Source organism: Eptesicus fuscus, chromosome 23 (assembly GCF_027574615.1).
Source record: "Eptesicus fuscus isolate TK198812 chromosome 23, DD_ASM_mEF_20220401, whole genome shotgun sequence".
In the NCBI taxonomy this organism is placed as follows: domain Eukaryota; kingdom Metazoa; phylum Chordata; class Mammalia; order Chiroptera; family Vespertilionidae; genus Eptesicus; species Eptesicus fuscus.
Genome location: NC_072495.1, coordinates 5,865,974 through 5,879,724, shown reverse-complemented (window position 1 = coordinate 5,879,724; position 13,751 = coordinate 5,865,974). Strand labels below are relative to the sequence as shown.

Sequence of the window (13,751 nt, the reverse complement as noted above, 5' to 3'; positions counted from 1 at the left end):
AGAAGTGGGGTGAGGGCCTCTGGGTTCGGGAATAGTCATGACTGTAATACCTCATATCACAAACGCTGGGCAGGATTCTCCAGTGTCTCCAGAGCCCAGGCTGGGTGAATTGGGCTGAGTTTGGATCCTGGGAAACTGGAGAGCCTGCAACAGCACCTGCTCAGCTCCTGAGGCACCTCAGGGCCTCAGTTTCCCTTTCACTAGTAGACTCTGAGAAAATATTCTGATGACCTCTGAAACTTGATGACTAGTAGTCAAATGATCTGTGGCCAACACTGCAATCTACAAAGTCAGTAGAGGGTCAGAGCATGGGCTTGGAGTCAAGTCCTGGCTTTGTTGCTTACTAGCTGTGTGACTTGGGACAAGTAATAGGAAAACAGGGTGCTATGAGGAGCAAATGAAGTACTCGATATAAAGACCTTAGTGTGGGGCCAGGCCCACCTGAAGTGCTCTGTAGGGGCTGAACATAATGATAATAAGACCCAGGCCATTTGTGACAACATAGATGGACCCTGAGGGCATTCTGCAAATTGAAATAAGTCAGAGGAAGAAAGACAAATACTGTATGATTTCACATATATGCCGGAAGCCAATTCCAGCATGTCAGCAGGACTGAATCATCTGGAGATGTCTGAGGGCATTTCCCCAAACCTGAAAAGGATGCATAAATTGATTGCTTGCTGCCGGACAGCTAAGGGCATCTTAATCTTCATGTTATTGCCTCCTACTGGCCAAACACTTGAACAGCCATAGGCAATTCTTCTAATCTGACAATGGATTCTGTGTACTAAAACCTCGGCCCTTTGATGTGTATATCTACCTTGCCTTAGGACAAATGGTGTTAATAAAAAGCAAGGGGCTCTGAAACAAGGACAACTTGGTTTCTTTAGCTAAGCTCCTCTGGCCCCCCATAATGCCTTCCAAAATTATGTTTCGTCTCTGGACTCTTTGTTAATTTACACACAGCAATTCTCCAGATTCCTGAACCCTTCTAGATGCTGGATCAAGAACACCGGCATTATGTATATGTGAAATATGAAAATCAAGCTAAAGCAAACTCATAGATACAGAGAACTGGTGGTTACCAGAGGTAAAGGGGTTTGGAGGAAGGGCAAAATGGGTGAAGGGGATCAATTCTATGGTGAAGGATGGTAACTAGATTTACAATAGTGAACACTATGTAGTGTATACAAATATTATAATGTTATACACCTCAAATAATATATAATCTTTTATACCAATTTTACCACAATAAAAAAACCTGCCAAAAAACAAAATCAAAACTCATGCTTGTCACAGAAGGCTCCCTTGCCCCCAAGTTAAGCTAATACTCTAGGGTCAAAATTGACTTCCGTTCCTCCAGCCACATTCTATTGCCTGGTTTCTCTTTTAACGCTGGACATTCATTGTGAGATTTCTAGGTAGAACCAGGACAGTGCTGTGTGTCCCTGGGCAAGTTGCTTAACCTCTCTGAGCTTCAGTTCTATAAAAGGGGGCTAAAATCACATGTCCTACTTAGGGATCCTAACTCATGCAAGGAGGTAATCTGTAAGTAACCCCAAGTGGAAAAGAAGTTATCAGAGCCCAAGGCGAGGCTGACCAGCTGGTCCAGATGGAGGCTGGACTGGGGACCTTGGCCTCTTTAGAACCCTCCTTCAGGGCAGCAAGCTGACAACCTGGATTTCCTCTGATAGGAAGGATTTTAAAGTGATCGCTCCCAAGTGCAGGAGGACTTGGAAGCCCCGAGTTTCTCTTCCTTGCAATCCCTCACACACTGCCACCACCTGCCAGGGCCACCTCGCCACCCTGGGATGAAGGGATGAGGCTGTGTCTAGACTAAGCATCACTTCTACCCCCAGGTAAGGGCCAGCACCCCCAAGCAACAGGACCAGGGATGCCCCATGAGGGAAAGGTACTAGATGGAGCAGAATAAGTCTGTCCAAAGGAAAGAGGGATGGAAGGAAGGGAATGAGACTGAGAGAGCAGAAGGTCAGGGGCACTGCTGAGAACCAGCCTCTGCTCAGACCCCAGAAGTCACAGACCAGTAAATATAACCTGGGTGTGGGGCTCAGGGCCTGGCGGGCTGCCCGCCTCATGGTCACCTGTTCATGCAGCATCTGGGATGCCAGTTCCGATCCCAGTCCCCAAATGCAGCTTGGATGGAGAGGTTCCTGGGAGGATGCATCATTTCCAGGCAGCCACATGCTCCAAGGAGCCTGAACTGTGCCCAGCCTGCCAGCCCCGAGAATGACCCCAAAGACACTGTCTCTGCATTTCCCTTTCCTGACCTGGGACATGGATTCTTAGTGAGGCACTTATTTTAGCCGCTAGGAGGCAGTTTGGCAATTTGTGGGGGCACCTGTGGTTGTCATAGTGGGAGGGAGGTGGTTTCTGGGGTCAAGGACATCCTGTAACACCAGGAACCCTCCCACACAAGCACTAAGGGTCCTGACTGCCACACCACCTTTGAACATTCACACAGATTTTTAAAAATGCTTAAATTTCTGAGCCATGATCCCAATTTGTGATTATGTATATATAAGGCTTTAAAATAGACTGAATTTTCCATGCATGCCACTGCTGCAACTAAATCAGAGGAATGGCATTGTTTTATTGGGAGCCGTTCACCATTTCTGGAAATCACATCACCAAGGCGACGACGCTGTTGGTGGCATTCGAGGTACCAAAACAACACACGTGTGTCAATCTGCATCTGACTCGGCTGTGTTTGCGGCACTTCTATGTTTAGGTGCAAACAGCTGACCATTCCAGTGGAGTCGGGCCTGAGCACTGATATGTGAAATTATAGGTTCTTTTATCATCAATTATTTTTTTGCTCTGTCTCCTTTATTTTGTAATTAGGGCATTAAATTGATTTAAAAAATGTCAAGTGTGGGTAGGTTATATGATCCATGAATTAGCTGCTGGTTAGTAAAGGGACATTTAAAAAGATTTGTTAGGCCCAGTCGGTGTGGGTTAGTGGTTGAGTGTCAACCTATGAACCAGGTGATCATGGTTTGATTCCTGGTCAGGGCACGTACCAGGTTGCAGGCTCAATCCTCAAGGGGGCGGGTGGGAGGCAGCCAATCGATGTTTCTCTCTCATCATTGATGCTTTGATCTCTCTCTCCCTCTCCCTTCCTCCATGAAATCAATAAAAAAATATATTTAAATAAAGTATTTGTTAAAAGGGGGGGTTGCTTTGAGTCCAGCATGGGTGTAAACCATTGAGCGTGGGGAACACATGCTATTATTAAATATCCCTCATCCTTACCATTTATGTTAGTGGTTTCATGGAGCCCTGGACTTGTCCTGCATTGCTTTCTCCCAAATCTTACCTCCTGCAAATAGTGTTTTTTTTTTCTGCTTTCAATAAAACAATTGCACTACGTGCAAGGTTGGCCCACCTGCTGCTTCCTCCCCAGAGAAGGAGCTGGAATAACCCCACTGGGTTGCCAGCTTTCCTCCCCACAGAATCAGAAAATGCCAGCCTGGGCAACAAAGAGGGGCTGCCACCCACTTCTTCAAGTTCTAGCCTCAGCTCCCACCTAATGTGAGCAGGAGCCGTTTTGGGGAGTTGGGGCCAATTCTCTACCTTGATTCCTCCCCCTCTGTTAGAGCCCTCGACAGGCTGCCCAAGGAGAGAACCAGATTAGCTTGAGTTTTGCCAGTGCTCAGCTCTCTCCTCTCTTTCCAAGGCCTCGACACCCACCTCATCTACTGGGTGACCTTGGGAAAGCCCCTCCTCTCTGAGCCTCAATCTTCTCACCCATGATATGCGGACTGCAAACATACTCGTCGTCCGGGGTGGCTGGAGGGTTACATGGAATCAAGATTGGAAAACGTGACACCAGCTGTCATGATTGACAGCTCTGGGATTCATGGCAAGGGATACCTCCTAGATGCTATGCCCATTCTGCTCTTGCAATTTTAAAGGAAAGAGGCAAGGGTGAGAGAGTGGCTGTGTCCAGCAGATGTCGGGGACAGCTCAAGTTGGCTTCTGGGCTGCGAGGTTGAGCTGCAGCACATGCACGCATGCACACCTGCGGGGCTTACCTGTCCACCTGAACTTCTGCATCTTTTGTCTCCACCTTGGCAGGTCCCCCTCCGTTGATCCCTCTGTCAGCAGTGGTGAGAAGGTTCAGCACAGGCTTGATCTCTTTGAGCAGTTCATTGTGCTCCTCACTGCACTGAAGGGCGACCCCGGCATTTTTCTTGGCAGGGTCCAGGCCGTTGGTGTGGGACAGCAAGCCAGCTTCTGGCCCATTGTCCTGGGCGTGCTGTGGCCCACTGCTGGGACCTGTGGCCCTGTCCACCGCCAGCGGCTGCTCTTTGCAGGATGACGACTGGTGTGACAGATCGACAGCTGTGGTGGGGGGACCCAGGGGCCGTGTCACCCGGATGGTCTTGGGGGTCCCATCCCCAGTAAAGGTGGTCTCCAGGTGCGTGGTGAAGCCCTCCGGGCCCCTCAAAATGAGGACCACGTGGGTCTCAGAGGCAATGCCCCTGAGCACCTCCAGGGCGCTGGCGTAGCTCAGGTCCACCAATGGCTGGCCGTTGACCGCAAGAATGATGTCTCCGGCCTGGATGAGGCCGCTCTGCTCTGCAGCACCCCCTCGAATTAGGTCAGAGACGATCACAGGGGGCTTGCTCACCCGCTCCTTCACCAGGAACCCCAAGCCCCCCACTTTGCGCTTGAAGAGGCGAACAGAAATCACGTTGGGTTGGATTTGTTCAACATTAAACATGTGATTCTCCATGGTGTCCAGTGTCCGAGGGTCTGAAGACCTCAGACTTTGTTGAGCCAAGGTGGCTTCGCCAGGAGGAGCCCAGCGCAAGCTGTGCAGAGGAGGAGCCAGGGGCTGTAGTGAGTCTCTGGGGCTTGTCTGACTTTGACGTCAACTTGGTATCACCCACTCATTGCTGTTCGGCGGTCGGTGGCATGATTTCACGCGCCTGCCTCCCTCCTTGTTCTCTAAGGAAGTGATGGCTGATCAGGCAGACGTCAGGAGAAGCGGTGGGACGTGTCCCTAAGCAACAGGTCAGGCGAACTGTGAGGGGAAGGATCTGGTGGATGTGTCTAGAGGCGACGCATGCTCTTGGGGACTATTCCCTGGGCATGGCCAGCCCGTGAGACGCAGATGCGATCCAGAGCTTCCTGAGCAGAAGAGAAGGAACAAGGGACAGAATTTAAAAAGAGGTCGAGGTGGGAGTGCCCAACACTACCTTCAAAAGGAAGCTGGCAAATGAGAAGTCTAGCCATAAGACGCTCTGGAGGGCCCAACCCAGAAACAAAATCCCTTTTCTTCGAGGAGGATACTTCCCAGTTGGCTGCAAACTGCCTGGGTTCATCTCCATGATCAAAGCCCTGGGTAACTACGCACAGTCCTTTCAGCCCCAGGAATCAGAAGGCAAGAATCGGAAGACCTCTCTTATTTTTTTTCCCGCCGCAAGCAGCCACCCCTCCAACTTGTCACACCCGTGGCCTTTATCTCTCTGTTTCACATTTTCCATCCACGGGTCAGGAGCTCAGCCAGCACGGATCTGTGGGCTCTCCTATCCGGCTGCTCCCAAAGCCCTCGCAGCAACCCCTGGAAGGGGACACTGCCTTTTGTGGAGTCACCAATTAAAGATGTCAATTGGCTTTTATGACCATTTTTATAATTATTGAGTTGTTCCAGATTCGAAAGGACAGACTTGGCCACCATTACAAACCAAATTGGTATAAGTACAGACACAGGTCCCTATAAAGCTTTGGAGGACATAGGTACTTCACAGACCACCTGAAACCCTAACGGAGAAACATCGGGAAGAGTGGACTGTGTATGCCCAGGTGAACATAAGCAAATAGCAGGTGCTCAGTGAGTGTTTGTTGAATGAAGAAGAAAAATCCCAAAAGACTAAACAGAACAGACACTTACTGAGCACAGACACTCGTAACATATGATTTCTTCTTTGATTCGCACAGTAACCCTTCAATAGACAAGAAGACCAAAGCTTGGGAAGGGTCAGTGACTTGTCCAAGGTCAAGTAGAGAATGGCGGAGGGAAGATTTGAACTCAGATTGGTCCCACTTGAGCCTAAGCTTTTAAACTTATATTCTAGGTTTTAAAATTTTAAATTCTAGTTATTTTTACAACTCCCACCAGCTCCTCCAGGCTCAGGAAACCTGAGTAGTGTGCTTGGAGAACCGAAGGCCAATAGGCTGCTGTGGCTCAGGTGAGGTGTGTGCACCTGTGGCATGTACGCAGCGGGCAGCGATGCAGGTGTGTCCTTTGTGTCTAGGCTGGGGCAGGTGATCTGGGGTTGTGGGTGGATTGGGGACAGGTGGGGGACAGTGGAGAACCAGTACATCCCTGTCCTCATCCCCAGTTCCATCTCTACCCCTCTGCGGGCATCCACCATGCCTTAGCGCAGTGAGGGCTCCCATCTACCACTGCTAACAACTCACTCCCTCCTTTCCCTTTTAGCAGCTTCCTGGGGTCACCCTGGGGCTGGGCTGAGGCAGATGACAGGCTCCTGCTACCTCTGAGAGCAGGAAGTGGATGCAGACACCCCCACGAGCAGGAGGTACCCGCTCCTGGGTCCCCTGCGGAGCTGGTTAGCAAGTTACTCCCCTCCCCCCGCCACCCCCCCCCCCCCGCCCCATTTTACAGCTTGCTTTACGTAACTCCGTAACTCCGCCAGTCCCTCTGTGTGGGTGAGGGAATAATGACTACCCGGGCCCAGCCCAGGCTGTGTTCTCCATCTGGTGTTGCTGTGTGTGTGTGTTTCTCTCTGTGTATTCATGCATTGCCTCACGCGGTGTCATTTCTCTGCTGTGTGAGTGTGCATGTGTGGCCCGTGCAGGGACGGGCTGAGTGTCTTCCAGCATCCTGCTCCTGGGGCTGGAGCCATCATGCTCTCCTCGCCGGGGAGAGGATGGGTCCGCCCTGCCCCGTGCTTCCTTAACTCTCTGTGAGCCCATTGCTTCCCGGTACCAAACCCAGGATGCTCAGTGTAGCTGGAAGCAGAGCCAGCGGGGACCTCTCGACTGCTCTTGAGTGGGCACTCGGCTGAGGTCTTTAAAGAAGAGACTTGAAGGGGAGCTCCTGGGGAGGTGAGGCCCATGTTCGCATCCTCCACACGCTGGCCTGGGCCAGACCTTCCCAAAGGACATAGGCTGGACTTGGCTCAAGAAAAAGCAATAAAGCAACCCACAACCCCCCACCCCCCGGCTCCCCCAGCCTCGTCTCTCTTTCTTAGCTGTTTTCAAATCAGACAGGGCTGTTGGCAGGTGCCGTTTCTCAGACTTTGGCTCTAGAAAGGCAACTTGAAATTTGGAAGGAATTGGAAAGGGGCTGGGCTCGAGAGGCAGGAAGAAGTCAGAGTCCGAGAGACAGAATGAGAGTGGGCAACAGAGAACACAGCCCTGGGACCAGGTGAGTGGTTCTGAGTACTCACTGTGGCCAATCCTCACCCTAAAAACAGCCCCACAATACGAGGTGCCTTTCCTTTTCCTTACCTCTGCTGTCATATTTTTATTCTCACCCGGACCAGTGTCAGGGTTGACTATGCCCATTTTACCGATGAATAAATTAAGCAACTACAGGAAGAACCCTTTGTCCCAGCTCGCAAATGCCCAGTGTCCAGCAGGCTCCTCAGTCCTGGGCCAACCTGGAGCGCTGGCCACCCTTCCGCTACAGGGAAGATTTTAAAGGCCCTTTCTGGCCCTTTCTGTGTGTTTTTGGGTGAGTTCTTTATTTTCTTGGAGCCTCAGTTTCCTCATCTGTAAAATGGGGTGATTATGTAATGACCACCTCCCTGGGAAACTGGGAGGATTAAATGAACCAGTGAATGCAGGGTGCTCAGCAAGGTCACAGAGTGGAGGCTCAGGAAGAAACGGCGTCCTGTCATTGTTGCACTCTGTGTCACGCCGCAGGCTTTCTGGCTCACCACTGAGCTCACTTTCTATCCACTGCAGTCTCGCCAAAGGTGCATCATGTGCCACCGAGAAGGAGGCCCTTTGAAGTCACACCGAGGACTCACGACAGTCACGGTGCGGCACACTCACTACAACCGGCCTCTGCCCTTCGGAGCTGCGGCTTTAAACAAACCTGTGTGCGTGCCCGCCGGAGCACATGCCAGGGAAACGATACTTGGACCGGGCCTCGTTCAAGTAGTTCAGCGGTCTCGGTGTGTTTGTTTCATTACCTGGCTGCACGGAAACAGGCACTGGCTTTCGGGGATGACTGCCAGAGAGAAGCAGGGAGCCAAAATAGGCCAGCGTCTGCCACCACCACCGTCTCGCTGCTGTGCGACCTTGGGCAAACCGCTCCCCACCCTGGGCCACGCTTCTGCGATCGGAGGAATGTGCCAGTCACAGTTCCGAGTGACTGAGAGTTTACTGTGTGCTAAGCATGGTGCTGAGTCCTATGAAGCAAGAGCTGACAGGGTGATCGAGGCTGAGAGAAGTGTGCGGGGAGGAAGCCCTGAGTGTAAGGGAGTGGATCCTGAGGACTCGCCAAGGTGAATCCCAATCCTACAATAATCCCACAAAATCATGCCTCCCTCCACTTCCTCCCCAAAGCACATCCTCCTCGGCAGCGACCTGACCAAGGTCGCGTTCGACTGTCCCCATTTTACCGATGCAGAAATTCAGCTAAACAGGGAGACCTGCCTGCCCTGGCTTGCCTGTGGCTTTCCATTTGTGCACTGGGGTCAGAGGATTTGGGAATCAGCGATAGTTGAGGGGTCAAGAGCTGTGCCACCAACACAGCAGCCCCTGGCCACATGTGGCCATGGAACTCCTGAGCTGTGGCTGGTTCCACAGAGATAAGCTGTATGAGTAAATCAGCAGAAAATAACATAAAATATCTCTAATTTTCCAGTATCTATTACTCATGTCGAACCGATAGTGTCTTGGATATATCGGGTCAAGCACGATGATTGGAAAATGTGTTCACCTGTTGCTTTTGACTCTTGAGAATGAGACCACTACACAACTAAAGATGACGCCTGTGGCTCACACTGCACTGCCACTGGGCAGCGCCAGTCTAGAGTCTGGCTCCTGGACCAGAGCTCTTCCTCATGTCCCCCAGTCCCTGATGTCCCCCCCGGAGTCTACTTAGCCAGGCAGTAGACACTTCCGCCTAAAGATACCGGAAAAATGACACAGAAGGTTAGCAAACATCTCACCACTGTTTGAGGTTGACCGCTGAGAATGAGGCTGATGGGGTTAGAACGGGAAAGAGAAAACCCACTGAGAACCTTGTAGAGAGCCAGGTAACAGGAAGGTGTTACCTGGGCTAAAGGTCCAGTACTCAGCATCCTGCCACCCAAATGGCCTTTAAAATCTAACCTGAGAATACAATACATGTCTCATTGAAGAGAATAAAGCAGATCCCCATTTGCAGGTAGAAAACGAGCTCCAAGATATACCATTAGGTAAAAGAGAGAAAGAAAAGAAAAGAAGAGAAAAGAAGAGAAACCAATGCGTAAATGCAGAGACCATTCTAGAAGGAAGGAGTATTACTGGTTGCATCTTACAAGGAGTATTGGAAGTCAGAAGTAGGAGGAAGCACTGAATATCTTTCTTCTTCCTATTTGAATATCATTTAAATTATTTTTATCACGAGTGTGACCTTTTAAATGAGCAATATTGAAGAAAAGAACAGCCCGCCTGTGAACGCCTCGGTGTTTTCAGTTAGCGCACCCACAAAATCTCTAATGGATTATAGCCCTGTATCCCATCTCCCTCCAATCTCGTTTAAAAACAAATTCAAGTCCTTCACGTCTTAAAACGAAACAAAACTGCTGCCTCTAACACAAACAAAAGACCAAAAACGTAACCCAACTGTGCTCTCAAAAAAACCCTCAACAAAACCACCAACTTCCCTCCATCTCTCAAACAGCTAATTTGCAGTCTTTCCCCAGAGAGCACACCCCCCGGGAACAAGCTGAAGGGCCTTCTCCCACGCCAAGTCACAGCCACAAACCCGCCAACCTCTGCAAATCGGGGGATAAGTTGTTGTTCCGTGTTTTGGGGATGCCAGAGACAGACACCCTGGTCCCATGGGATCATCCCAGACACCTCATTCCCCCAGATTCCTGGCTACGGTTGGCCTGTGATGACTTTGATATTCCCTGACCAAATGCCCACACCTCAGAGGCGGGAATGAGCATGGTTTAGAGTTAGGAGCACGAGGCTGGACAGTTATTTAAAGTCTGACAGTACACCTTGCACCTGAGGGCTTGGGAAATCCACACTCTCTTACATCATTGCTTCGTACAGTCTCTCTGTGTGGTGGTGTGACAATATCTACTCCCTCACTTAAAATACACAGATCTTTGACCTGGCTTCCAATTTTTTTGACCTGGCAATTCAATTTTTAAAATTTGCCCCTGCAGATGAAACACACACACACACACACACACACACACACACACACGACTCTTCCTTGCAGGGTTGTTCAGAATATCAAGAGACTGGGAAAATCTGAATATCCACCGTGAGGGTGGCACGTCCCTGCAATGGAATCCTGGGCAGGCATGAAACACAGGGGGATAAGATCTAAAAGGGCCAATGACCTTCAAGATATATTACTGAATTTAAACAGCGAGTCAGAGAACATGCATAGGAATGTATTTCTATATGCACCCTACTTAGTTATCCATACTCCCATATAAGCTCGAAGGTGCACTGAAAATCTCTGGGGAAAAACACCCAAGGTATCAGTAACAGGCTGCTTCTGGGAAAGGGCGCTGGAGGCTGGGGGTCAGTGGGAGGAAAGCTTACTTTCTGTTGTAAATTGTTTTGCTTACTGTCTATTGAGAACGCCGAAAGAGGATTTGGTGTGTCGGGACATGGAACTCAAGAGAGGCAGCCACAAACGCAGGCCCTGGACCTTGGTGGTGAGTCACTCCCACTGGGGTGGGCCGGGGTGTTACTGGTCCCTGGTCCAGTCCATCACAGGAGAGAGCTACAGGGCGGGCATCTGTGTTGGAAAAGACCCGGGGAATTATGGAGCCTTCATTTCATCTTCATTTTTCAAAGCTCATTTTTATGAGCTAGTTCAGCCGGCTGTAGAGCACTATATCCATCAGATAGACAGAAAATTCCAAGGCTTAAGATTGAGATTCTTTTTTTTTTTTGTTTTAATCCGCACCTGAGGATATGTTTCCATTGATTTTTTTTTTTTTTTTTTTTTTAGAGAGCGTGGAAGAGAAAGGGTAAGACAGAGAGAAACATCGATGTGAGAGAAACACATCAACTGGTTGCCTCCTGTACAAGCCCAACCAGGGGCTGGGCCGGGGAGGAGCATTGGGGAGGAGCCTGCAACCAAGGTATGTGCCCTTGACCGGAATTGAACCTGGGACCCTTCAGTCTGCAGGCGGAGGCTCTATCCACTGAGCCAAACCGGCCAGGGCAGGACTGAGATTCTTACATTGCTTCCATCCAGGGACCCCTCCATGGTACCCAAATCCCCAGAGATGTCTCTCTCCTCACCTCCGCCAGACCTCATGGCTGGAAGTGTCATGTGTGGTCCAAGGCATGGGCCTTGGGGCCAGGAAGACAAGGGTTTGTGACTCCCCCGTACCACTTGTTAGGTTCAGATTCCTAATCTGTAATATGGAAACAAATTACATGGGGCAATTAAATGGAAAAGCATTTGGTGTAATAATACCCATAATGTACATGGCACTGTTAACTATTCTTTTTTTAGTCAATTTAGATCACACCTCAAGGAAAATGAACTATTTCAGGCCAGATATGCAAACATAACCATGGCCAGAGGATGGCCTTATTACTATACAAAGGAAACAATATTACCAGTGGTCTCTGAGACGTTCCTTAAGAACCATTAAAAACAGATGGCACATTTCCTACCTGCAATAAACCTCACCCTCTTTTACTTTCTTTTTCTTCCTCTCCTTCCCTTACTCTCTCCCTTCCTTTTCTTTCATCCAAGCCATCCCCTCATTTACTAATTCTTACACTGCTCCCACCTGGGTCACTGAGGATCTCGGCACTGGAGATGTAAGGGTGGGCAGGACAGACAGCATTCCTGCCCTCAGCGCTCACAACCTGGGGGCAGAGGTGGGTGTAGAGAGATTTATCAACAAGTATAGTGACTAGAACAAAATAGAAATACAGTGTGCTAACAGGGGCATGGACATGATAGCTAACAGTCTTGGGGGTGGTCAGGGAAGGCTTCCTGGAGGAAGAGTCACGATACAGAGTTGGCCAGATGAAGGAGTGGGTGTTGGGAGTGAGGAGAGACTGTATTGAGGTGGGAGGGGAGTAGGCACTGGAGGCACCAGATAGTGTCCACTGTGGCAGGAGAATGAAATCAATGTCTTCTGAAGCTGGAGAGGTCTTTAGGAGCTGGATCCTGCAGGGCTTTTAGTACCACGTTAAAGATTTTGGACTGTATTCTTAGGGTGATGGCAAGCCGGAAGGGTTTTTTTTTTTTTTTTAAATATATTTTATAGATTTTTTACAGAGAGGAAGAGAGAGGGATAGAGAGTTAGAAACATTGATGAGAGAGAAACATCAGCTGCCTCTTGCACACCCCCCACTGGGGATGTTCCCGCAACCAAGGTACATGCCCTTGACCGGAATCGAACCTGGGACCCTTGAGTCCGCAGGCCGACGCTCTATCCACTGAGTCAAACCGGTTTCGGCGCCGGAAGGGTTTTGAGAAGAGAAGTTCTGGGGTCAGATTTGGATTTTATAAACATCACTCTGGCTGCTGGATGGAGACTGGGTGGAAGTCAAGGCTGGCTACGGGAGACCAGTTAGGAGGTGGCTGCAGGCCAGAAACGAGAGATGAGGCTGGTTAGGATTAGGGCGGTGAAGGAGTGGAAGTGGGTGGATTAAAGAGATATTTAGGAGGTTGAGCCAACAAGGTTTGGTGACTGACTGGATGGAAGGGGTAAAAGAGGAGGTGATGTCCGTGGCGACTTTCCAGTCTGGCTTCCACAGACAGACAGAATGTGAGGTGAGTAAGATTAGGGTGAAAGGAAAGACAAGAATAATCATTCGATAGAATTAGTCTTCCCGAGTAGTAATAACTAATTTAACGGTGGTCCAGCATCTTGCAAGAGTCAACGTCTCCTTATTCTTTACCCGATTCTGAAAATGAAGAGAGGATTACAGAAAAATACACTCGCCTTGGCTCACTCACCAGCTGTGCCACTGACTGGCTATTTGATCCCGGGCAAGTCATCTAACATTTTGAATCTCCAGTTCCTTCTGTGAAGCTGAAAAAGCAGAAATAATGACCTCCCCAGGTTTTTGTGAAGATTACGTAAGATCAGCCCTGTCAAGAACACTTTGTAAACTGTAAATGTCTGTAGTGGCCTGTCTGAAGGAGGACATCAAGAACTATATCTTCCAAATCACAGCTCAGTGTTGAGGTTCAACCAAGTTGCTTGTCAAGATAAATTTTTAAAAGAACAATTTCATGAGAGTAAAAAGCTGATTATAGGTATTTAGGGCTTATTGAGAGAGCCATAACAATAATGTGTTTTTTTAAAATAAAAAGAAGGATCATAGTATTACAGACCCCTGCTACAACTCCTTCATTTTTCAGCTTTTATGGAGTAACTACTTTGTTCTACAAACAGATCATCCTAATGAACTAGGAGACTATATGCTCCTGGATGACGAAGATCCTGGTTTCCTGGTTTCCTGGGATACAGCAAAGTGCTTGGCACATAGCAGTTGCTCAATAAACCAGAGTTTCAATCTCCAAGTCTACAGCCATT

At 49.3% G+C, this 13,751-nt stretch overlaps 1 protein-coding gene across 2 annotated transcripts in view; it reads right to left on the bottom strand.

Moving 5' to 3' along the window:
- NOS1 (nitric oxide synthase 1) overlaps nt 1–13,246 on the bottom strand; it is an 84,710-nt gene extending 71,464 nt beyond the window's left edge. For both annotated transcript variants that reach the window (XM_054712751.1, XM_008142755.2), the window contains exons 1-3: nt 13,169–13,246; nt 11,988–12,066; nt 4,056–5,157 (exon numbers count right to left, since the gene is read on the bottom strand). In XM_054712751.1, the coding sequence (XP_054568726.1) occupies nt 4,056–4,759 (704 nt within the window). In that variant the 5' untranslated portion in view covers nt 4,760–5,157; nt 11,988–12,066; nt 13,169–13,246. The remainder of the gene's footprint in view (nt 1–4,055; nt 5,158–11,987; nt 12,067–13,168) is intronic.
- Between the last annotated feature and the right edge of the window lie 505 nt (nt 13,247–13,751).